This window comes from Myxocyprinus asiaticus, chromosome 3 (assembly GCF_019703515.2).
Source record: "Myxocyprinus asiaticus isolate MX2 ecotype Aquarium Trade chromosome 3, UBuf_Myxa_2, whole genome shotgun sequence".
Classification (NCBI taxonomy): domain Eukaryota; kingdom Metazoa; phylum Chordata; class Actinopteri; order Cypriniformes; family Catostomidae; genus Myxocyprinus; species Myxocyprinus asiaticus.
Window position 1 is genome coordinate 30,364,875 of NC_059346.1, and position 26,231 is coordinate 30,391,105.

Sequence of the window (26,231 nt, forward strand, 5' to 3'; positions counted from 1 at the left end):
TTTGATAGCATAGTTAAGTCCTTCATTTGGAATGGTAAACGTCCCAGATTACATTTCAGTAAGTTGCATAGGTCGACTGACAAAGGTGGGCTAGGCCTTCCTAAGATTTTGTTTTATTATTATGCATTCAGTCTCAGATATTTGGCTCATTGGTCGCTTCCACCTGAGAGAGCCCTGCCCTGGTTTTGTATTGAACAGGAAGTTCTTGCCCCTATTTCGCCACTGCAAAGCCATTCTTATCAAACTAACCGGAGAAGTTAAGTTACACCCCGCTATATCGCATTTGCATTCAGTATGGACAAAAGTGTCCAGAGTGTTTAATTCGGACATTTATATAAATGTAGCTTTGAGCATATGGCTGAACCCAGAATTATGTATTAATAAGTCCCCTTTCTGCTGGACAGAGTGGATTGAGAGGGAGGTTAATACGCTCGGTGACCTATATGAGAGTGGAGTGTTGAGATCCTTTGAAAATATGGTTCAACATTTTGGGATTCCCAGGTCTCAGTTCTTTAGGTATTTACAGCTGCGCCACCTGCTCTGTACTATTTTTGGGAGTAGCATACACCCCCCTAAAGTGGCAGATACTGTGGGAGTGGTGATTACTGCTTTTGGAAAAGGTCACGAGGCATCAGTGTATTACTCCCTGCTAATTCAGAGTCTGGGGATGGAGCTTTGGCTTCTCTCAAGAGATTATGGGAGAAAGATCTAAACTTGGTATTGGAGGAGGTAGTGTGGGCTAGGATTCTAAAAAATGACAAGTCTACATCTAGAGATGCAAGGGTGCGACTTACGCAATTTAAGATTTTACATCGATTCTATTAGACCCCCTCTAGATTGTATAGGCTTGGTCTGAAAGACATACCCACCTTCTGGCAATTCCAATCAGAAGATAGAAACACAACCCATATTTTATGGTGGTGTGTTAAGATCTAAGAATTTTGGTTGAGGGTTCAGAGTTTTATGTGTGACATATTGAAAATCTGTTTTTTCTTTGTCATTATGGGGTATGGAGTATAGAATGATGTGAAAATAAAATAAAGCATTTTAGCATAAGGCTGCAACATAACAAAATGTCTGAAATTATATATATATATATATATAGACAGACATATATATATATATATATATATATATATATATATATATAGACAGATATGTATATGTATAGATAGATATGTATATATATATATATATATATATATATATATATATATATATATATATATATATATATATATATATATATATATATATATATATATAAAGAGAGAGACAGAGAGAGAAAGACAGATTGAGAGAGAGATATTTCACGCACAAATATGTGTGTATGCATGGTTAGTTAATGAGACCCACCAAGTTGAAAAGGAAAAAAGTCACCAACAAGCACAAACACACCTTTCGGTTCAAAACCAAGGCATCAATCTCCATAGTGAGCAATGACAGGAAGTGTCTGTACATTAAGGTCATGGGGTCACAGACGCTAAACCTGCCAGGGCTCCTGCTGTCAACACATCAAGCTGGCAATCTCTCTGTCGGCTCCAAAACCTAGTGTGCTACCTACGTAGGCAACATTTTAAGGCAACACAGGTGCACTCCTGACATGAAGGCTGTTCTAATAGGTAGGCATCGTAATTACACTCCCTCTTAAGATATCTTGTTTTGGCCAAATTCTAAGGCAGTGTCCTTCACAGAGAAGGCAACCACAGAAAGCATTACAACAAGTGTGGCATGCAAAGTTGCTGTTCCAACTCGGTCACTTAAGAGGCTCCATGACAGTTAGGATGTTGCCTTAAAGAAGGTAGCTGCTTATGTAAGCATTAGGCAGCAAGGCTGCTTACTAGGTTTTGGAACCAGACTGATCTCACAGTAAATTCGGAAACAGTAGGTTGACTTTTCTCGAGATAAACTCTGTGTGTGCTTACCAAAATTAAAATCACTGCTCCCAGGGTCCAAAGCAGGAAGTGTTTTTGAATATAAAGGCACGTGTGAGTTGCAGTTTCCATGTGAAATTCTCACGGGGGGTGACAAAAGCGAGTTATATACCGAGTTGTTTTTAGCTGTAAATGATTTAATACAGTGAAGAGGAATGCATATTGTATTAAATCTATCCCCATACCCAAATCCCAACCCTAAACCTAACCATCAGTGGAGTAGAAATGCAATCTTAGAGGGAAAAAAAACCTCCGAATTGCGCTTGTAACCGATTTGTAAACGCAATTACTTCCTGGTTTCAATGAACCTGGTTCTCCTACGTTGCTGGCGCTTTCAGTCGTGCCACAAAAGAAGGTAAACACACTTGAACCTAGGCAAAAATGCCTAATGGGAGATAGTGCTTAATGGCATAATGGGACCGACATTTGGAAGTAACATGCCGACTTCCCATGTGGTCATGTTGTTGGAAAAGAATATACACTGTACATAACTTAAATCTTCTGTGTAACTCTTTATAAAAGTTCAACTGTAGGCTGATTATTTCACTACCACTCCCAAACATATAGTGTCTCTCTCTCCAGCCCACCCAGGAGAAATTTTTTCCTCATACTGGACATGTTTGGGAAACCAGCCGGAGGTCCCTCACAAAGAGCACTCTGTGTGTGTGTGTGTGTGTGTGTGTGTGTGTGTGTGTGGAGAGAGAGAGAGAGAGAGAGAGAGAGAGAGAGAGAGAGTGTGTGTACATTTGAGTATGTGTACACATCCCACATTCTATCTCAATGTCCTCCTGAGTGAGCCAAATTCATCTAATGTACTCTAACAACTCTGCCAGACCTAACTCACAGTGACAGACAGACAGACAGAGAGACAGAGAGACAGAGAGAGTTGGGGTCAAGAAGAGGGAAGCAATCAAGAATAACAGGAGGAGTGCAGAGGTTAAGTGAAAGCCAAAAGAGAAGAACATTAATCACATCTGCATGATGAAATGTGAAAAGACCTTGGAGAGAGAAAAATATAGAAACTAGTAATAAAATAAACACAAGACAGAAGGAATAAAACCACGTGAAAAATACTGAAGTGAACATTATGGCCAAGGTTGATCTTATGTTTATTTGCCCAGTGTTGCTTCTCACCACAAGGCTTGCATCTAATTTCCAGAAACCCACAAATATCATTTGAAACCACATACTGCAGTTGCATTTTTCAGCTTAATAACTGGATTTAGTTCATTTTTGCTAACAAGGGCAAAAAATGTTGACACAGATATTCAGACATCTTATTTAAGTACTCACCTACGTCACATAAATCAGGTCTGTTGGTGCTCCCCTCAGAAGGCTCTCTCAGTTGCCTCACCTGTAATACACGTGTCAGACTCAGAGGGCTGATATAGAATCAGATTTGTGTTTTGGCATTAGAGGGAAAACGGTTTTTCTCTTCAAAAAGAGAAAGCTGATTCCAAATTAGCCCCACTGTGTTTAGATTCCACACATTATCTTGTTCCATCTGTCAACAGTGAATGTGAAATACTAGTCTGCTTCTCATGCAATAAAAACTGCTGTTAACTGTAATAAAGGATTCCAACTTTATGAATAAAGTAACTTACAATCTTAAAAACACTTTTTCACACATTGTTCTCCTGTAACTTGCTCTATACTGCTTATAACTGGGCATAATTTTACCAGGAATCCTAAAGGTAATGTGTAAAATTTTTCAGTGTTAAATATTTCTCCTATCTTAGCTTAAAGTGCATACAAAACTATAAGTAGACTTTTGTTGATTGATTTTGCCCAAAGAATGTAAACACTGTCGGTCTGTGGTGCTTTCAACATTACTCCGTTTGTTTCAGGAGCTGACACAGCAATAGGTCAACCAATGGCGTGAGTATTGGGTGGGATGACCTGTTTGGCTGCACAAGTGATGATGGAGGGAGTCCTTGAGTAACCAATTTATAAAATAACTTTTCCTCCATTTTCTAATTATTTTTACAATTCTGTTTGGAACCGCTAGTGGCACCGAAATTACATGCTTCACCTGACTGATTACAAACACTTCTGTGGTTCCAAAAAAATGACTGTTTCTAATAACATCATAAATGTTATTGTTAAATTTACTGTCATAAATAGTACTTATTATACAGTACTTTGATTAATCTATGTCTCTGTTTTAGCCCGAAAAACCAAAGTCCAAGGTTTTGAAAAGAGAACCAATCAATGTGATACCAGCCTTTAGGCTTACAAATCTTAGTGTAATTTAGTAGTCAATATTTCTGGCATTACAGCTCGAAGATAATATCTAAATATTAGTTAAATAAGTCATTTGTTCCTGTTTCTTTTTTCTTTTTGTTTATTGGTATTGTTGTGTTTTATCACTCCTTCCCTTCATAAACAACAATCATAAGCTTTTTACATACTTTAGAGAGCTGAGAAGACACAAAACAAAGAAATATTTTCCTAAAATGTGTGTGCTCATAACGCTATAAGCTTGCGTCAATGTATGCAAATATAAACTCACCTGTATGAGTGTATCCGGCTCTCTGCTCTTCTTTCTGTATAGCTGGATGCTGCCTGGTGCATCTGTTTGTGTGTTATGTCTCACAGTCAGGCTAATAGAGTCAGTGACAGTGCAGAAACGGAGCTGGTGGGAGCCATCAGCCCAGATCTGACACATCCACAAGGGCCTCCACGCACTGCAACTCGAGGGGCTGATCATTACATTATGATAAGTTAGTCACAAGACACATAAAACTCAGCTGTTACTGTACACTGGATCAATAGCATCACTGAGGTGACACATCAGTGGTTAATGGATCTTTACTGAACTGATTTAATAATAGTGTGTTGTGTAAGGCTGGAGGAAGTGACTCACTCTGTTAAAGTACTGATTAGTGCTGGGTCTCCATGCTTTTGAGCCAGTGTGAGAGGACTCTCTCCTTCCTCTTTGGGTATGGGAACCATCCTCTGACCTTCAGACGCCTGGAGGAGGAAGTGACTGAGGTGGGGGAACCCCAAACGGATGGCAACATGTAGAGGAGTTCCTCTGTGAAGGAGATCTGGAAAAAAAGAGAATGCAAAGGGATAAGAGCTGGGAACTCCTGTACTACAAGACATAATAAAATGAAGTATCAAAAGACACGAGTATATGCAAGAAACAAAAAGATTAAAGTGTGTGATTTTGGCTAGTAAAATCATTTATTTCAGACGGACGGGATAATAAAGATGCTGGAGAAGCTCTGCAACGCGTCACCAATAGAACGGGGCATGCATTCACTGTTGGCGCTCCTGGACGGCACGTGGCACGCCACAACAGGCGCTTCCAGTGTAGACATCTTAATTGATTATAATTGGATCTATTTGCTTTTGACACCTGGTGTAGACAGGGTGCTTCACTATCCGCCTATGGCAGCACCCATAGCTGATCGTTATTTTTACTGCATAGCAACAGCGGAAGGATAGCATTTAATGATTTTACTCATATATATTTAAAAAAATGTAATAAACATTTGTGTCATTAATGTTTTAATAATTTTTTATCATGTGGTAAATGTGGTCACTCGAGGCTGTGCCATACTGTGAATAAAGCCACAGCTTAGCATCATACCTAACAGCGGCCTTCAGTCATGTCTATATTCAAAAAATAGCATGGCCTCTCATTCATTTCTGTTTAAATATTTACACTGAGAAATCACACTTGTCACATTTTGGCCTATCAGAATAATTGGAGGTGGCTCACTGCCAACTTTACACAATGGTGTGAGTTTAAGGCATATTTACCTGCTTGTCTGAGCAATGGATACCGAGGGAGTGTTTGGGATTATTATTTTTGCAATTTCATTTGGTATTGCTAGTCCCGCAGAAATCATATACAGGAGCTTTAAACCCAATCCACAGATTCAAGATCAGTTAATAACTTGTATCCACTCACTGGGCACTTTATTAGGAACACCTGTACACCTACTTATTCATGCGATTATTTAATCAGCCAATCGTGTGGCAGCAGTGCAATGCATCAAATCATTTGATAGGGGTCAGGAGCTTCAGTTAATGTTCGCATTAACCATCAGAATGGGGAAAAATTTTGATTTCAGTGATTTTGACCGTGGCATGATTGTTGGTGCCAGATGGGATGGTTTAAGTATTTCTGTAACTGCTGATCTCCTGGAATTTTCACGCACAACAGCCTCTAAAGTTTACTCAGAATGGTGCCAAAAACAAAAACTAACAAAAAAATCAGTGAGCGGCAGTTCTGCAAATAGAAATGCCTTGTTGATGAGAGAGGTCAACGGAGAATGGCTAGAATGGTTTGAGCTGACAGAAAGGCTACGGTAACTCAGATAACCACTCTGTACAATTGTAGTGAGCAGAATATCATCTCAGAATGCACAACACATCGAACCTTGAGGCGGATGGGCTACAACTAGTGCCCGACCGATATATCGGTTGGCTGATATTATCGGCCGATATTAGCCTTTCACCAATATATTGGCGTATATTTTATGGATATGCGCCGATATGAAAAAAAAAATTCAGAACATATAATGCAAAAAACAATGCTTTAGAATTGCTGTCATAGCGTAGTTTGTCCAGCAGAGCGCGCTCCGACTCCATTGTTTACAGAGCTGAGCAGACGGTGGCTCTGTTGACAGGGCGGAGTTGAGCGGTGTCTCGGTAAGTTAACTTACTGGAAACTTAATAAACAATGACCCCATCATTTTCCCCTTTCAATATTACTAATATAACATTAACCTTGTCCCTGACAACCATGTCACTCATGTCTGTTTGCTGTTAGCCAGCTATACTTTGTCAGTGCAGTCAGTAATGTAGCAGATTAGCAGAAAGGTAAACATCAGAGCATCTTTTTGCAGCTCAGCAGACAATGGTGCAGTGGTGGATTGTGCCGGATGAGTGTTGATTTCATACTATGTTGTTACCTAGTTGGTGAGACACAGTGCTGGAAAGTAAAATAAACAATGTCCATCTTTTACTCTCCGTGACAACAAGCTTATAGCTAACTAGCTAAGCACGTAGCTATTTTCATTGTTGTCAGCTGAGTGGAAGCTAATGAGTAAACATGTATTCACCAAACTGTTTTGTTCAGGATTCACAGTTTGGTACCCCCTTCAACTGAACAATTCCAATCGTTGCATTTATAAAATGTAATATTTAGAAGTCTGGTTTTCCACCGTTGAAAGTTTCCCCTGAACTTGTATAGCAGAATACAGTGTAACACCGCTGCTTATCTGTTTATCTTGACTTGGCAGTATTAATATAATCAGCCTTTGACTGATACTAAACAGTACTGATGTTTATTTAGCTATTTATTTTATTTTTATTTATTCTTTATTTAAACGGTCAGCATTTGACTGATACTAAACAGTACTGATGTTTATTTAGCTATTTGTTTTATTTTTATTTATTCTTTATTTAAATGGTCAGAAATTGACATACTAAACATACAGTACTGATGTTTAAGCTATTTATTGTATTTTTATTTATTCTTTATTTTCTCAGTGTTCTTTTCTAGAATTTGTTGACATTGTATAATAATAATGTCAAATATTCTTTGATAAAAATATTTGTTTGAGAAAGCAGCCTTCTGAGTACCTATGCATAGTCATATCTGTGCAAAATCGGTGAAAAATCCACATAGAAAAGGTCTGTTTTCATTCCAGCTCAAAAATTAAATATATCGGCCACCATATCGGTAATCGGTGAATTTTTCCTCTCTAAAATCGGTATCGGTCTCAAAAATCCAATATCAGTCGGGCTCTAGCGACAACAGCAGAAGACCACGTCGGGCTTAAATTGTTACATTTACATTGTATAATATAATGTTTTACACTATTCTAGTACATCACTGCACAGTGCAGTCGGCACCCAAAAAAACACTATAGTCTACAGTCTGCCATTGCACTTCAAAAATACCACCGAACATCACTACAATACAAAAACAAAGTACAAAAGCCACAAAGACACAATTACTGCCTCTACAACACTATTACATATTATTGTAGCATATAACACAGCAAACTAGAACTTGGCACTAATCAGGTGATAAAACGCTAGAGAAAAACTCACATTACAGTTAGGGGTTCCACACAAATAAACTTGCTTCATATGTCTCAAGTAGGAGTAGGAGTCAGTTACCAAGTTGGCACACCAAAACAAAAATCTAATATTGTATATTAACAGTCAGATACAAACAAAATGTTGTTTGCCATTTGTGTGAACACATCAGTGCTTTGTCTCTAAGCAGTGGTAATCAGGTGTAACCCTGTAAAAAATATAGACCTTTCACCATTGAAAGTTCAATCACATAGCTAATCTGCACCTTCAACATCAGGTGATAAACATGCAGTAGAGAGACAAACACAAATGACGAGCACTTTGCACATGTTCTCTCTTCACTGCACTATGTAAGGCATGATATCTTATTTCTAAGTGCTTAGTAATGTTTCAGTGTGCGTTTGTGCATGAGTTGCAAATAAGCCTATAATGGAAACATGAGGAGAACTGACGTCAAAACCTGCCTGTAAGGTCATCACACTACCTTCTCTCACACAAAAAAAAATCTAAATGATTTCTAACAAACTGACTCAGCATAGACAATTATCTCATCTTCATATGAATGAAATTCAGGATATTCAGGATAAAAAGAATCCAGCAGATGAAGTTTTTTTTACAGGTGTGGGATCATTTTCTTTGTCCTTACTCAGTCAAACTTAGGACACCTTGCAAGGTGTTGACAGACAAACTTTAGCAAACAGACAGTAAAATCGACAGACAAAGAGGGGACTTTAGTAAACCGGAGTGGTGTGTTCGTAAAACACAATACACAAAGAAACAGATTGAACAGATGTCTGTGATTCTTCGCTCATATTGACTATGGGTAGTTTAACATGCATGATACTGTTTTGATCGAAAAGAGGAGTGTCAGCTAGGTGAGGCAGCATTTTCACAACAAGATCCAACTGCTCTTTTATGATATCTTTACTTATATATTTTGCGAGAACTTGCAGAAACCTGACTCGCTTGGTTCGCTTTCTTGGTGAAATTTAGATATTGGTACATTTAGCTAAAACTGTTCATCTAAGCACAATACCAAAAGAGAAAAGAGGAATTTTAAATTTTTAACATTAGATAAACAAATAAATATAAAATTGTCCCAGTGGTTTTGATACATTCAGAGTAGTAATAATAACACATTGTGCATCACTTTTGGGAAAAATGGCTTTCCCTAAGAGTACCAAGAATGTTGCTAAAAAGTCCAGTCATTAATTGAAGCTGACACGCCGTTCTACAGACAAAGCAATGAAATGAACGCTAATTCGGCCATGCAATTTACCACAGACAATCGTTAGTGTTATGTAAGGGGCCCTGTGTGCACTACAGACATTCTTTAAATCGTTCTCTCTTCTCACTGTTTAAGAAATTAGTTAAATGTCCCATGATGGAATGGGCACAGTATCCATTCCAGCTCCCACAGTGCTCCAGAACATAGCGACAGCTACGCTACAGTGACAGCACTGTATTTCACAAAAAAACAAGAAAATCCATGAACAAATAAAAATATATATAGTAGGGCTGTTTTTTTTATCAAATTAATTACAGGGTATGCCGATTAATTAATATAATTATTTGAAATTAATCGCATACATATTTACTGAGAAAGCCCCTCAAATATCAATAATTCAATATACTGTATAATGATTAAATAATTATATTTAAATAATTCTTAATACAATTTATATTATAATATAAAAAAAAATACAGATAATAAAAATGCATTACATTATTTTGGCACACAAGTGAAGCATTAAAAAAAAAAAAGAAAAATACAAAATGTGGCTTTATAATGCAATATATTTTTTATTTCCATATTATTGAACATAAGTCTATTATTGGCCTAAAGTTCACAGCAATCCAGTTTTTGCAATTGAATTCGTCAATCAGTCCGAGATATATTATAACTGCTTGTCTAAGGACGTGTCAATGTACACCTGTGTCAGACGGATGCTTTTGGAGCATCTCTGTTGCATTGTCAAAAACATACCGTTTTTAGGTCACTGTGTCAAGTTAAAGTTTTAAACTTAGAAAAACACGTCTTGAGATCCCTGCCTTTGGATTTGCGCTCCATCAAGCTGTGTTCTCATCTTGTGTTGTCTGCTCTCAGTAAGAGAGGTTTGTTCTCTGTCTGTTTAAGCTGCGCGTTGCCTATACAGTGAGTTTTTTCTTACTTCCCCTAGAGAAAACTAGTTTATCTTCATGCTTGAATTGCTCATATAGAAGGAATATTCCTTCGGGGACTCCTATGGTGGACATGATTAAATTTGTAAAAACAAATTACACATTATTTTTTATATAATGAATCGCACTGAATTAATACGTTAAATTGACAGCCCTAATATACAGATATACCTGTATACACAATTTCTTTATATATAAAATATTTCAATCTACAGTCTTTATTAAAGACTGAAAGTTATATCTAAGAGCAGCATCAGAATTTCTGTATTTTCAATGTTCTGTACGTGGGTTTTTTTTTTTTTTTTTTCTATTATACATGTGAGGATCAATCGGAATTATATTTACTCTGTGTATGTCTTCCAAATTCAGATGAATAATCGTACTGTAATTAAATATGGCTAAGCAAAAAGTAAATCAAATTATGCTTCTGAATACACACAAAGGTGCTCCCATACAAATCTGAACACATCCCAAAAAGCACATAAAAACAATTGTTTACTAACTACAATGAAATAAATGTAATGAAATACTGTGTTCCATAAGCAATATTCCAGCTGTTGCTGAAACTCGTGACTCTGAAGACATAAGAAAGAAGGAAAATAAACTCTCATGTCTGATGTGGACATCAGACACACAAACTATATTACTGTTTACTATTTTAGTCTATATCACTGTTTTTGACTGTTCATCACATGAGAAGCATGCTGCTGTTTGCTCCAAGCACTCTTCTTGATTGACTTCTCTGATGCAATATCAGTTTCCTCATGAGGTTGAGCAGGAAATCCCCAATGGAACCATGAATCCGAAAAATTAGGTTAAAAAATAGCAGATTGTTTTGGTTGAAAATCTTAAACTATTTAATTAAATCACAGTTTATTGATCCACCCTCTCCAGTTTTAACTACACTGATCCAAGACAGTTTCTGCACACAAACCTTTTCAAAGTCAGAATTCAAGGTCAGTTTTTGCTTTTCATATGTAACAAATGAGATTATATACAGTGCCATTCTCATGTCTTACTCTCAAGGTTAGTGTTCTTGTGTTAAAAACATCTGGACAGAGTGCAACATAATGCAGGGGTCTTGAGACATGTTATTTAAAAGTTGAATTTCTTAATGTGATGGCGTCTGAACAATTTGGCACTTATGGCATGAATAGCTGAAAAAACAGACACAAGGAGTGTTGTTTGAACAGCCCTTTTAGACTCATGGCCAGGGTTGGGAGGGTTACTTTTGAAATGTATTCCACTACAGATTACAGAATACATTCTTCCGTATTCTGTTAGATTACTCAAGGTCAGTAACATATTCTAAATACTCTGGATTACTTCTTCAGCACTGGTAGATTTTTTCACTTGTTTTGACTATAAAAACTCTGCCAGTACAGTAAGACAAAATACACATGTTAAAAATGCATTCTCTGAAAAACCTAAATATCTTATGTAGTGTTGTTTCTAAAACAAGATAAATCAAATTGATCTTGTTTTAAGGATTTTTAGATATTTTTACAGGAAAACAGTACAAAAATGTTTATCAAGAATATTATTTTTGCCCTAATATCAAAGGACTTAATAGAAATTATGATCCAATGTGAATATTCTTGATAAAAAAAATATGATCATGCCTGGTAACACGTGCATGTAAAATGGCTAGAAATAGCATTTTAGCTTAGCATACAGCTGACAATTTACACAAGGTTTATTTCTATTTCTTGTACTCCAAACTTACTTCAAACTTACTTCTCTGTCTGCTCGTATGAATGTAACACATCATAAGAAAGTGTCTCACCGCTGTTCAAATGCACTTTGGATCGCATCATTTATATGTATAAATGTTTTCCATCTGAAAGGACTAAATATTAAATGAAAAAAATGACAATAAAATACAAAGTAATCTCTTCAGTAATCAAAATACGTTTTGAATGTAACTGTACTCTAATTACCAATGATTTAAATTGTAACTGTAGTGGAATACAGTTACTTATATTTTGTATTTTAAATACGTATTCCCGTTACATGTATTTCGTTACTCCCCAACCCTGCTCATGGCAGTGCAAATTGGCCCACGGATTCAGAACCACTAACCTTCACGAGTCCATCTTCAAAGTGAATACAAAACACGATTACTTAGAGTAACTCAGTTGTAACTAAAGGGTTGTAGAATTGTGCCCTATTCCACTACAAAGCCATTACAATTATAGTGCAGAGCTCCAGATGTTTAAACCCCTCACAAAAAAACAAATTAGTTACAAAACATTTCTGCATGTTCTGAATGTAATTTGTATAACAAAGCCATATCTGATTTGTAAAATTTGTTAGGTGTCATGAAAGGTCACAAGAATCTGTTTCAGAAAGCTAATATATTTTTACAAAATACAAGTCACATGAATATTATGACAGTCTAGGTTATGGTGCTTTGAAGTGCTCTTTGTTCTGAGAACTAATTTGTTGAAAGATTTTGCCAAATTGAGTACATAATGATCAGAATCAGGTGAAAAAAAAAAAAAAAAAAAAGAGCAAAACTGACTGACCTTGCTTCTCCTGTCTAGCTTGGCTGTCCCAACCCAATAAGTGCAAGTTAGCCATGGCCTGTGTAATCTTCACATCAATAGAACTGTGATTTCCAACTGTGCAATTGTGCTCTGAATCAAACTCCGAGGCTGCTGAATCTTCTTTCAGGCTGTAAATCCCCTGCTCGCAAATATTGAGTCCCTGTTTTGTTTCTGCTAGTCTTTTAAATTGAAATAATTCCTTTGGATCACAAATCCCATCTGTCCCGAGCTGGCCAGTCTTATCTAAATGATTGTGCTCTTTCTCTAGGCAGAATTTCCTTAGGATGTCCTGATGACTGCTGGATGTCAAGGGTTCAATGGTCATTAGCATGTCTGCTGCCTCTTGAGCCTCGTCCCGTTTGTATTCCAGAAAGAGTTCTCCTGTATGTGAGAGTGGGCTGATATTGTCCTCCACACAGCAGAACACCTCCACAGATACTTTCTCTGGAACATCGTGACCTTGATGGAGGAAAAAGGTTTGGGCTAGTCGAACAATACTTTGTTTAATATACAGTATGTACACTATATAATTTGTTTATTGGTGATTAAAGTTAGGTAAGACAGCTCATCAAACATGGCAAATTATAAAGACTGGTTAATAAGAATTGAATACATATATCTAAGTACATGTATATTTTTTTATTAGCTATTTATTTACTATTAAACGTGACAGATTAAAGTAGTTCACCAAACATGAAAATACTCAATTACTCACACTCATGACATCCCAGATGTGTATGACTTTCTTTCTTCTGCAGAACATAAACACTGATTTTTAAAAGAATATTTCAGCTCTGTCAACTCGATCTCATGAAAAATCGTACATAATTTACGAGTTGACTATTTCGTATGGTCTCACACCATGTTGTTTATATAAACTCGTACGACTTCATCATGTGCAAATTCCCCGATGTCTAATGCGGACGTAAGCACGAGTTCCGCACATGAGGCGTTAAGGACATACTTATTAATATTATGCCCTTACCCAAGCCCCTTATCTAAACTTAACCATTCAGTAGAGTGTGTAAACATGACAAGAAGCTGTTGTGTGTGACAGAAGCAAGTAACTGTCATGTATTAGATGGAAACGATGTCCAGCGACGTCACTGGCTGTAGTGAAAGTCGTAGGAATTCAAACGAGTGCAGTTGCACAATATCATTCGAATTAGCCTAATTTAGAAAAATCGTACGTATCCTGACGGTTTCGCCGTAAGAGTGTGTTGGCTCTGTAGGTCCTCACAATGCAAGTGAATAGTGACCAAACCTCTGAAGCTCCAAGAGCACATACACGCAGCATAAAAGTAATTAATAAGACTCCAGTGGTAAATCTATATCTTCTGAAGCTATATGATAAGTGTGGGTGAGAAACAGATTTAACCACTGGAGTCTTATGGATTACTTTTATGCTGCCTTTATATGCTTTTTAGACATTCACATTTTTGGTAACCATTCACTTGCATTGTATGGACCTAAAGAGCTGAAATATTCTTCTAAAAATCTTCATTTGTGTTGAGCAGAAGAAAGAAAGTTATACACATCTGGGATGGCATTATGGTAAGTAAATGAAGAGAAATGTTTGGGTGAACTAACCCTTTAACTAAAGAATTGAGAAGGTGAGCCACTGTGAACTGTGGTTGTACAATATGAAGACTTCTTGTTTTAATATTTAAAATTCCCTTTAAAAGGACCATAATATCATATATTTTCTACAATTGTTGACATTCTATTGTTTAAATACCCCATTAAAATTGAGTTTGGGGGAAAAAAGGGGGGAAAAATGTTTAGCAGATATAGACATTTAAAATTTACAGTCTCTCCATGGGGAAAATATATCAAAAATATTGATGACACCATCCCCTGCGATGTGTCTTCAACTAGAGGCCACTGGCTATTTTAAAAAGGACAATAGCTTTTCTTATGGGTTTTTATAATGGTGTTTTTGAACTTATGAGTAAAATGAGGTCTGTGGTAAACATTACTTGACGAAACGTGGATGTTTTGTTCTACAACATAAATTACACAGTCATACCTTAAACGTGAATTTGAAGCCCTATTGAATTATATACTTTTTTTTTTAAACACACGGCGGCTTCAAAATTCATGTTTGAGGTATGACTGTGTGTAATTTATGTTGTAGAACAAAACGTCCACGCTTTGTCAAGTAATGTTTACAACAGACCTTATATTATTCATAAGTCCAAAAACTCCATTACAAAACCCATAGGAAAATCCAGAGGGAACCCATGGTGAATTCTCTTCCGGGTTTTTGGACTACAAGCTGAACAGCTCTATTCCATCTAAATGCCCTGCTTGAACTTCCTTTTGCAATAGGACATACACAGAGAGAAAATTGTGTTCAAACCATTTTTTGAAATCTTAAAAAAAAAAAAAAAAAAAAAAGATTCAAAATTGCTGCACAATTGCTGGCAGTAAGGTTAGGAAAATATTTGTACATCACAATACTCTCTTGGGTTAATGTCGTGCTTAACGTCACATGGCAAGTCACAATACAAAAACAGGATGTTATCAGCACACTGGAAATGCATATTGCAGGAAAAAATCCTTTTCCCACTGACTGATTTTTATCTTCACCGACACTTAAAACCGTCAAGTAACATCAGCGCATATACAGCTCTGAAAAAATTAAGAGACCACTGCAAAATTATCAGTTTCTCTGGATTTACTATTTATAGGTATGTGCTTGAGTAAAATTAATGTTTGTGTTTTATTCCATAAAGTACTGACAAAATTTCTCCCCAATTCCAAATAAAAATATTGTCATTTAGAGAATTTATTTGCAGAAAATTATAACTGGTCAAAATAACAAAAAAGATGCAGTGTTTTCAGACCTCAAATAATGCAAAGAAAACAGGTTCATATAACAACACAGTACTAATGTTTTTTTTTATTTATATATTATTTTTATTTTTTTGTTTCTAATTTGCAGTGGTCTCTTAATTTTTTCCAGAGATGTATGTTTCAGTACAGTTATTTCAGGTATCTGTTCTAATTATTTGTTTCCTTAATAATACATATTCCTTTACCACCTGACCGTAACAGAAGCAAGCCAGTGATATTCCGGTTTACCTGTCAGGAATCTCCTTGCAAGTGTCAAAAGATCTTTTTGAGACTGACACATTCAGTCAAAGAAAGAGGCCCTTTTGATATTATGCACCTATAACAACATGTGACTTGTTCAGTGTCTCACCAGGCACAGTGAATCTAAGTGAGCCATGGTCCTCAGTTCTGTAAGCTGTGGTTACATGGTGAAGGGATGAGCCCACTAGAACCACGTAGTAGTCAGCCTCTTCCTGAACACACTGAGACACCTGCAGCTTCACAAAGACTTTCACCTGACCCTGAAAGAGAGAGAGAGAGAGAGAGAAAGAGAGTAATTCAGTAATTATTTCAAAATTCTACGACAAATACTATGGAAATTATGCTTAATATTCATGAAGTTCTCTGAAATTGAATTATTAGTCAAAATGAAAATGAAGCTAAAGAGAGAAAGAGAAACAATGACAGACAGGATAAAGTTTGAGAGAGAGAAAAGAGAGAGAGAGAGAGAGACTTTCTTGTTATTGCAGGTAATAGTACAGAGTGCTGGAACACACTGTATCTCAGTATCTGAAACTTAAGTTGGCAACACAAACAGTGTTTCAGAGTTATTGTTGGTTTAGACCTGAAACTTAAGTTATATTAGGACATGACATGTACTCAGGGTTGGGAGGGTTACTTTTTAAATGTAATCCATTACAAATACAGATTACTTAGTACAAAAATGTATTCAGTAACTTAATCCAGTTACCTCAATAAGAAAATAAGGTAATCATATTACTTTTAGTTACTTTTTGGTTACCACAAGATCGCACATGTGAAAGTCAAGAGAAAAGCAATATTTTTTCAAATACTTTTAATCATGCCTTCTGAATGCAAACAACCCATATTTGAATAATGTTATGAGTGATGTAGCTATTATTATATACAGTATAAGAAAAAAACATGAAAAACAGGAACTCTGTTTCCTTAACAAGAAAACCGAATATGTTCAAAACTCCAAATTTTTAACCAAATCAGGTGATCTGTTACAGAAAATAGTTATTTTCTCCTCAAGCAAATACAGTTAGAACAGATGCACTGAATTATGTCTTGGTTAACATTAAACAAAATATTACAGGATATACCTCAAATTCAAAAACACTACAAAGTTTAATTCTGCCATGTCTTGCAGTTAGCATGTAGACTAATTGGCACTGACCATTCTTTAACTTCTGACTGCAATAGGTGGATCACAGGCTATCTTCTACATTATTATTATTATTATTATTATTATTCTTAATGCAGTGCCTCCAGTGCCTGTCCTCTGCTTGCTCATGATCCACAGTCAAACATCACCAGCTAACATTTATGGGTGATTCTATGTTTATGTTTAAGGAGGATTTTAATGACAAAAAATAAATAAAATAAAAACAAAAATATAAATCTTGTTTTAAAGAATAGATCAAAATAGATTTAAACTTTGATTTACTTATTCCTACTTTCTATGAGTTTTCAAATGTTACATTTGCCAGTATTTCTCCATCACCCATGCTTATGAACTCCTTTACAATACATTTACATTAAGTATCAAAATCAGATAAATTATCCATTGCACTTTCCCATAAGAACATCACCTAAGGTAACCATGTGTACAATTTGGATTTTTTTCAACAAAGAAAAAAAGAAATACTGTTCCAAATGTAGTTGTCATTACAACATGAACTCATTTCAGAGAACAATTTTAGAGTTTCAACTGAAGTTAAGATGGAAATGAGAAGTCACACTAAAGTTTCGACAGAAGGTGTCCGGTGCACCGGAATACGGGCCGTTTGCTGATGGAGTGGTCGTTTCTCTGCTTGTATTCCTGCTTCCGCGAAAACAATTGAAAGACAGTCTGACGGTGAAATTAGGGAACACTTATGTCTAATTTTAGCAATCCTAGCTAACAAGACTTTCGTATGGGTCTTACCTTTAAATGCTTCTATAAATTATGTATCGGTTCCTTGGAAAATCACTGCATCTTCACAGCTGGAAGGTATAAATTGCACTGAACTGTAATGTTGTTTCCATTTTCTCCATTGAAGTGACAAGAATGTTGGAATTTCCACAAAAATTATAATATTTCTCCAGTGGCCATTGCGATGAAACAGCCCTTTTAATGGTTTGACCTCATTTGGAGAGTACAGTGTTGATGTGAGACAGGTGTTATTTGTGCAAGCGACAGTAAGTGGCACCAGATTCACGTGAGTCACAAGAGAGAACCAGAAGAGATCTCCAGCATGCATCTGATCATATCTGTACCACTCTAAAGCAAGCAGCGGTCTTTATCATTTTATGTCAGGAGGATCTTTTGTTTATTTTTTATATACTGAAAATTTTAATCCTGCTAGTAATCCAAATTTTTACCAAATGTAACTGCAATCTGAATACATTGAGTTTTTATGTAACTGTAATGGATTACATTTACACATTTTTTGTATCCTGATTACGTAACGCCTTTACAAGTATTCCGTTCCTCCCCAAGCCTGCATGTACTTCATAGGTATGTTCCAGGTATCTCCAAATTCACTTGTTTACTGAAATAGGGGCTCCTCCTGTACAGAGTTGTTTGCATAGTAATTTGGATAAACCACAACAAGGGACATCTAAATCCGAATGTAAATTTAAAGCAAAAACTCTAAAGAGAAACAAACCTTTAAACCAGCCCACTCCTTTACTGCTAAAATGTCTTAGATTTAACCAGGATTTTAACAGACAATCAAACAACACTACTTTTGACACATTTTGCAGAGCTAAATGGCTTTCCCATCTAAAAAGATGTGTAGATAGTAAATTATTCCTGCAAAAAATATGTTAGTAGGTGTGTTTTCATTTTAAAGTTCACCTTTCTATTAAGTAAACCCAGAACCAATGCATTGAATGGAGAGGTGTGCATTTAGCAAATTTTGCATTAAGGGGTGGTTTAACAGGCACAAATTAAGCCACATCTTAAATCGCATCTGTATGAAAAGTAAATCTCTTTTTTTTTTTTTTTAAGTGCTATTAAATCTAGGTTAAGAATAAATGCTTGCATAAATTTAATGTCTTTCTGGTCTCAGATGCAGCAGTCACAGATCAGCAGTACTGAGAGACAAATGAATTGTCAGTGCTGGTAATAAGCAGAGTTCTGAAACACATCGGTTTTACTGCAGATGTTTTGTACTTGCCCATGAATTATGATTCATAGGAAGACTGGAACAAAGTCAGCACAGTTATTGTAGTGGTTTGGTTCAAATGTTCAAGTTTAAATGTGGGAAATGTAGCAATGCTCCTAAAGCACTGAATAAAATGTTGTTAATATCATAGTTCCTACAACTGCTATTTGTTAGATTGATTAACCAGTAACTGGTCTCATTATTAAAGCATAAGGCCATACATCTTGATTATTATTTTGTTGCTATTTTGGCCGTATTGTTTTAGGACAAACTATGAATACCCAAACTTTCATGTTCCATTCAAAATACACACTTACACCACTGCACACTCATTCTGACAATCGCTTCTGACAAATCGCTTCTTTTCATGTACAGTGAAATATGGAAATATATTAATCAAAGTTTCAAAATAAAGCCTATATAATGATTGAAATGCACATTATACACTTAAAAAATATTTTAGCCTATTTTTAAGATTTATGCATTTCAATTTCATATCAAATCCATCAAATTGAATTGAATTGAATTTTTTTTTTTTTATCAAGGTTGCTCAATTAATTTTAATAGAATTTTGTTATGAAATTGAAATGTGTAAATCTTAAAATAATGTTTTGAGTGCACAATGCGTAAGTTTTTAATGTAATTATTATGAAGATTTATACACAATATTGAGTACTAAAATATGTACTTTAATGTACACAGAATACAAGTATGAACTCAATAAGACACAAAATGAAGAGACACAAAATCTCACTAACAAAAAAGCATGAAAAGTTATGCCACACCAATAGACCCGCTATGTGCAGCAACACATATACGCACACATTCACACACTAAGAATAACAAATCCAAATGCACAGCCATCTATCATGAATGCAGGCATTCAGAGCCTCCTACCAACACACACACAGCCCATAGAGATCTACCCATAATTCCATGCCCTGATTTCATTAAACAGACCCTGGATCAAAGAAACACCACATAAAAGAGGGAGGTGAACAGTAAAGTCAGTCTCGCCTGGGGCATGTGTGTGACAGGGCACTTTTCACATTCTCCCTCCCTTCGATATAAAGCCCCCATTTGATTGTTTGCCTTCCTTCACCAGACGTCTCCCTCACTTCCTGCCATTTAAGGGGCCCTGCAGAAATAGTGATGGAGGGAAAGCTGGTTTGGTGTGGGAATGAGGGAAAGGTAAGGTAAAGATGAATGATGAGCGTGGGACTCTCTCCATCTCTCTGTTTCGCAACCGTTTTCTTTCCTCACTCTGTCACACAACAGCACATATCCTCATCATTCCTCTTCTCTTCTCACACAATCTCATTTCATAGCTCTAAAACTTTTAAAATCCTTAATCTAACAAATGTTTCATCCTATCTCTACTTGCTAACCTTAAGATGACAAACTCACAATATATTGAAAAGGTAAACAATTTCAGACTCTGTAACATAGAAAATGAGACACATACACTTAGAAAAAATGCCACAAAAATACAACAGTCTTTCAATATCTCTATTGTCTAGTTAGGAACAGAGGAGAAAGAGAAAAATAATCAGGAGCAACATACACATACACACATTATTACATGGCTACTTGCCAAATAAGTAAATAAATGGAAATTATATATTGATTTGAGTTGAAATTATTTTATTATTTGAGATAAAAGACACTGCAGATTTCCACAGTAAATATGAAACTAGCACAGTGTAGGAAATGATTGGTTGCAAGGGACAATGGTCAAATATAAAGAGGTCATTTTATAAAAATACTTGACCACAGAATGCTGCGATTAACTAATCAGAATCAAATATTCCAGACAGCCTTGTAATAGAACCCAACAGTGTCTTGGTTCCAGAAGTTGTTGTTTTTTTCATTCATTTTTTATTATAGGGATTTCATAAAACTCTTTATAAAGCCATGAACCAAACCAACCAGCTCTGAGTTTAATCACAAGATTACAAGCTGTAATTTGAAGTAAAAAGTATTTGAAAATCAGACAAAAAGACAGTGGAAATATAGAAAACTAATGATTTTAGGTTGTTGATTATCAGTATACAAACAATACATTTACATTTTATTGCAAAATATTCAGATATATTCAAATATATAAGTAGTTGGAGAGTGCAAAGAGACTGGGAGTGGCAGTCAATGTGGAGCTTTTTTGCCACGGTTTGTTTGCCACGACTTTCTGATTGCTGGAGTTTTCTCTTCAGGATTCATGGGAATTGTAGTTCTTCAACAGGAATTCCACTAAATTGTTTTTAAATGAAGTGGAAATAGCATGAACTGATGGCTTCAACATAATCATAGACCATCGAATAACAACTTTGGAGCTCACTGCATGTCTTAAAGGGATATCTCACCAAAAAATTAATCAGTGGAGAAAATGAATGGGATTTTTACTTCAGGAACCCAACTGTTGTGCTCTATAAGCTCTATTTGAGCGTTTTGATACATTTCCGGCGATGTGATGCTGTATGTGTGTATGCGTCTAGTTCACAGCGTGCTTTGGACTATGTGTGCGCGTCATGTGGATGTGTCTTCAGCGTATTTCAGCATGGATTGTATGTTTTTTCGGCTCATGTAAGTATGGATTGCTTGTGAACCGTCATAATACAAAGCAACTATTATTGAAGGATGGGACAGTTAAAAACACTTTGACCCGATGCAGTAAGTAAACCATTTCATACATGAATATTTCAGATGTCATGACTGTTTGATAGTTTATAGTACTGAGTGTTAACAGTTGTGCATGAGATGAACAGTTTAATATATTCGGATGTAATGTGTTGGATGTGCATTATGTGTAAACCCTGAAATGTAGTTTTATAATATTGTGGGGTTGTTCATTCTCTTCTGATTGAGTTTCAAATATGGCTGATTTTGAGGGGCTGCATGCTGTTAGTCAATCATAACAGTGGCCGTTTATGATTGATATGAAGTTTTAAGGAGGCGTTAGGCCAAAACCGAGTGTTTCAGACAGAGGGCCTGAGACAGGGTGGAAAATGATCATATATTAATAAATTATGCCTGTTTTGGTGCAAAAAAAAAAAAAAAAAAAATTTGTATTGTTATCAGTGAACCTCAGGGAAGATAATAAAACTATAAAAATAGCATTTCATGACCCCTTTAACTGAACTGTGTGTAGAGAATTGGCTTAAGCACTCAGAAGAGGAGTGAAAACTGATTTTGTGGCAGTGTGCATGTGGTCAGAGTCAAGAGAGAAAAATGTCAGATCAGATGAAGCCCAGATGATCTTAAATTTTGCAGTGATGGATACAAGCTGTTATAGTGTGGCTTATTTTACACTCTTACACACAAACACAAACACATCGACCAAATATTTATTAATGTTTGAAGAGCTCAAGGAAACAGATATTCTGATGCTGCAGTAGCATAAACAATATATACACAAGCCCATGATGAAATTCCAAATAATGTATGCAGTAAATGAGGAACAGAGCAGTAAGCAAGTGCACATTTTGTCCTATGTTTAGCTGGCTCCTACTTGGAATAGATGAGGAGAACTAAATTACTGCTATTACTCCTCCGATCAACTGAGGGATGTTATTGTCTCTAGCACCTGCTTACAGACTAGATCCAGGAAGAAAAACAATCTACTAATACACACTGCCGCTCCCAGTGGACAGCATGCGTAGGTGTGTGTTCCCTTACCAATGACATAACCACTGCCATCTGAGAAGGGTGTGTACGAGTTTCTCGTGTTCTAACAGGAATTATATTCAAATGCATGTTCAGGTGAGCAATCCTATTCAACGTAATGATTTCATTTTTTTGCAACCTGTGAGACTTATGTGCATCATGCATATTATATCATCTAGTCAGTCACAGGACAATATACAGCACATTTTAAAACAATGATGATTTAGCTCTGGTTAAAAAGACATTGAGAAATACACATTGGCCAAAAGTATGTGGACACCCCATTCTAATTAATGAGTTTGACTATTACAGTCATTTTGTGATGGCATTTTTAAATGCTACACAATACAATAATATTCTAGAGAATTCCAGCATGACAATGCCCCTGTGCACAAAGCGAAGTTCGTGAAGAAATTATTTACTAAGTCATGTGTAAGAACTTGACTGGGCTGGAAACAAAGGGTAGCAAAGGGTGGGATTAATGCCTATGCTTTTAAAATTAAATATTCAACAAGACATAAGAGCATCAGCGAGTTCAGGCACTGATGTTGGGCGCTGAGGCCTGGCTCGCTGTCCAATTCATCCCAAAGATGTTTAATAAGGGTTCAGGTCTTGGTATTGAGCAAGCCAGTAATGTTCTTTCACGCCAGACACAATAGATTGTTTCTTTATGGACCTCGCTTTGTGCACAAGGGCACTGTCATGCTGGAACAGAAGTGACCCTCCCCAAATGTTCTAGATTTCTCTATAATGTCACTGCATGGTGTACTGTAGCATTTTACTTTGTTTGCACTGGATTTATTGAAATAGGCAAAACCATTATTTAGAAGGGGGTGTCCATATACTTTTGGTCATATAGTGTAGGTGCAACACTAAGTGATAAATGTCTAGCCAACTTTGTTTTATTATTCCTAATTTAAACCAGCAGAGCAAGTTTTAGAACAATGTTGTTAAAGCTGTATGATCACAAACCAGAATATGCCAATGGTAATTTATTTATGGAGGGTTGAGTCAATTATGTGACTCACAGTTTTGCTGTAAGTTGATGTATTGTATAGATCCTACATTACAATTAAATTACAAATCAACATGATTGAGCGTTCACATGTAAATTGTGCTTTAGTTCTGATGTTTAAAAAATCTGTTACAATAAATATTGCATTGGCATCAAGTCATCAACCATCAAATGTACTAACAGACTTTAAAAAGACAAGCTAAGTCTGTGCACAGCATAATCTACTTAGGAAACTGAAATAGTATTGCTACAAATGTCCCCTCTATTAAAGATAATCACTTGTTGGATTTTCTTTGATCATGGTGATCTTGTCCAAACGAATCAGATCAAGGGATTTCAAAGACGTGCGATAACGTTAGAATTTCTTTGTGGGAGTGAGTGTGAGTAACCTGGAATGACTGCTTCAAAATGTGTGTAAAAAATTGATAGAAGGACTTTAACCAATGTAATAAACAGTCTTTATTTGATTACATAATATGATAAAGTAACCCCAGAGGAGTATGGTAATATAGGCTAGTTGATATGTCTTTAAGAGATAAACAGGATCCTAACTCAGGTGTATGCTGAAATGGTAGTTTAATAGTCCACATGTGTTCCTGCACCAATGGTAACACTTTACAATTAGCTTCCATTCGTTAACATTAGTTAATGCATTAGGTATCATGAACTTACAATGAACATTGTATATTTTTTACAGCATTTATTCATCTTTGTTAACATTAGTTAATAAAATATCATTGTTCATTGTTAGTTTATGTTAGTTCATAGTGCATTAACTAATGTTAACATATAAAATTTAATTTTATAAATGTATTACTATATGTTGAAATGAACATTAACTGAGATTACTTAATGCTGTAAAAGTGTTAGTTCATGTTAACTAATGTTGTTAAAGTAATATTCCAGGTTCAATACAAGATAAGCTCAATCGACAGCTTTTGTGGCATAATATTGATTACCTCAAATTAATTTTGACTTGCCCCTCTGTGTAAAGTTATAGCCAATTTTACAACTTCATTGCCATTAAGATATGTCAACAAACCCTTAAACCTTAAAATAACTTTAAAAATGAGGAATAAACAGCTTTACAGCTCAAATAATGCATGAGTTTTAAATGAAGAATTAATGTAAGTACTTTTATAAAATTATAAGCTTAATATTTCTGCCTTTAAACCCTCCAAAAATTGGTCCCATTCACTTCCATTGTAAGTGCCTCCCTGTAACCTCGACTTTTGCTTTTTTTAAAGAAAAGGGGGGCAAGTCTAAATAATTTTTTGTGGTAATCAACATTATGCCACAAATGCTGTTGTTTGAGTTTAACTTGTATTGCACCCGGAATATTCCTTTAACTAATGTTAACAAATGGAACATTATTGTACAGTGTTACCACACCATTTAGTCCTACCTCGATAAACAAGCTACAAGGATATAAAGAGCAAATGCCTCAGTGACCATCACATACACAGAGTCACTAAAAAACAAGTCAATACAAGACTGTCACAGGTACACACAGCTGATCGCTATACCAACCTAATTGAGCCCTGCCTAGCATCATTTGGTCAGCAAGCAACTGCTGGATATTGATGATGGTCCTATTAAGATATAAATAGCCAGTCATGGGAAGGAAATATGGATATTCTCTCAGATATGGTACATATAAAACTTAACAGATTTATTTACATTCAAATAAGCACAGCACAAAAGCACTCTCCTTTTATTTGAGCCCTGCTATCCAATGCATCTGCATGATATGTAGAAAAATTTCACAAAGTTTGTAGGTTAGCGTTTAACCAGGAAAGAGTGGTATGTGTCTATTGAGGAAATGATTACAACCTGATTCCGTCTGATATCCAAAGCAGTACACATCAATAGGAAGTACACAGTACAGAGGAATAAAGCTTTCAGAGCTCACAGTGACCCGTGAGAGGATTGTCTTTATATTCCCCTAAGGATTCCACAAGTCACAAGATTTCAAGTTTCCAAACACATCAAAGAACAAAGTTCTACATGTCAAATTACATAATTCCTAAGGGAGATATGGGTGTCCAGAAGGTATTGCATTCATGACCCACTTCACATAACTTCACTCAGAATACACCTGATGCAGAGCCCAAAAATCTAAACAACAAATTGCTAATATATTCAGTATTTTCCTGTGCATTCATATAATAAAAATAAAAACATGAAAAAGACTATTGCTAGTGTAATTTTTTGGGTTACTTGAAAGTGGAGTAATGAAAGTTCAAAGTTATAAAAGCATTCATTAACACAGCAAACATTAACACATTCAGTTTCCCTTCTAAGGTTCAAACTTGCAGACTTTTGGTTAACAGCCAAGATCTTTACAAGGATACACTACCACCCCAACATGTGAATTTGCAGTAATCACAATCCAAGCTCCCTCTGTTTTGTCATATACTCAGCACTCTGTGGTTCCCTAGCTGAAGTTTACTCAGTGTTATCAGACAAAATACTGACATAGCGGCTTTTACCTAAATGCTGTTTGTTTCAGTCAAATATCAGCTTGTCATTCCTCACTCACTTCAACAGATGAAACTGGACACAGTCTCAGAAAGAGACTTCATAGCTCTGTAAT

At 35.9% G+C, this 26,231-nt stretch overlaps 1 protein-coding gene across 3 annotated transcripts in view; it reads right to left on the minus strand.

The window, feature by feature from the left end:
* Window positions 1-26,231, minus strand: part of LOC127417290 (rho guanine nucleotide exchange factor 28-like) — a 98,485-nt gene that overhangs the window by 55,622 nt on the left and 16,632 nt on the right. For all 3 annotated transcript variants that reach the window (XM_051657205.1, XM_051657222.1, XM_051657216.1), the window contains exons 3-7: window positions 15,936-16,086; window positions 12,707-13,186; window positions 4,801-4,984; window positions 4,447-4,636; window positions 3,228-3,288 (exon numbers count right to left, since the gene is read on the minus strand). In XM_051657205.1, coding sequence (XP_051513165.1) covers window positions 3,228-3,288; window positions 4,447-4,636; window positions 4,801-4,984; window positions 12,707-13,186; window positions 15,936-16,086 — 1,066 coding nt within the window. The remainder of the gene's footprint in view (window positions 1-3,227; window positions 3,289-4,446; window positions 4,637-4,800; window positions 4,985-12,706; window positions 13,187-15,935; window positions 16,087-26,231) is intronic.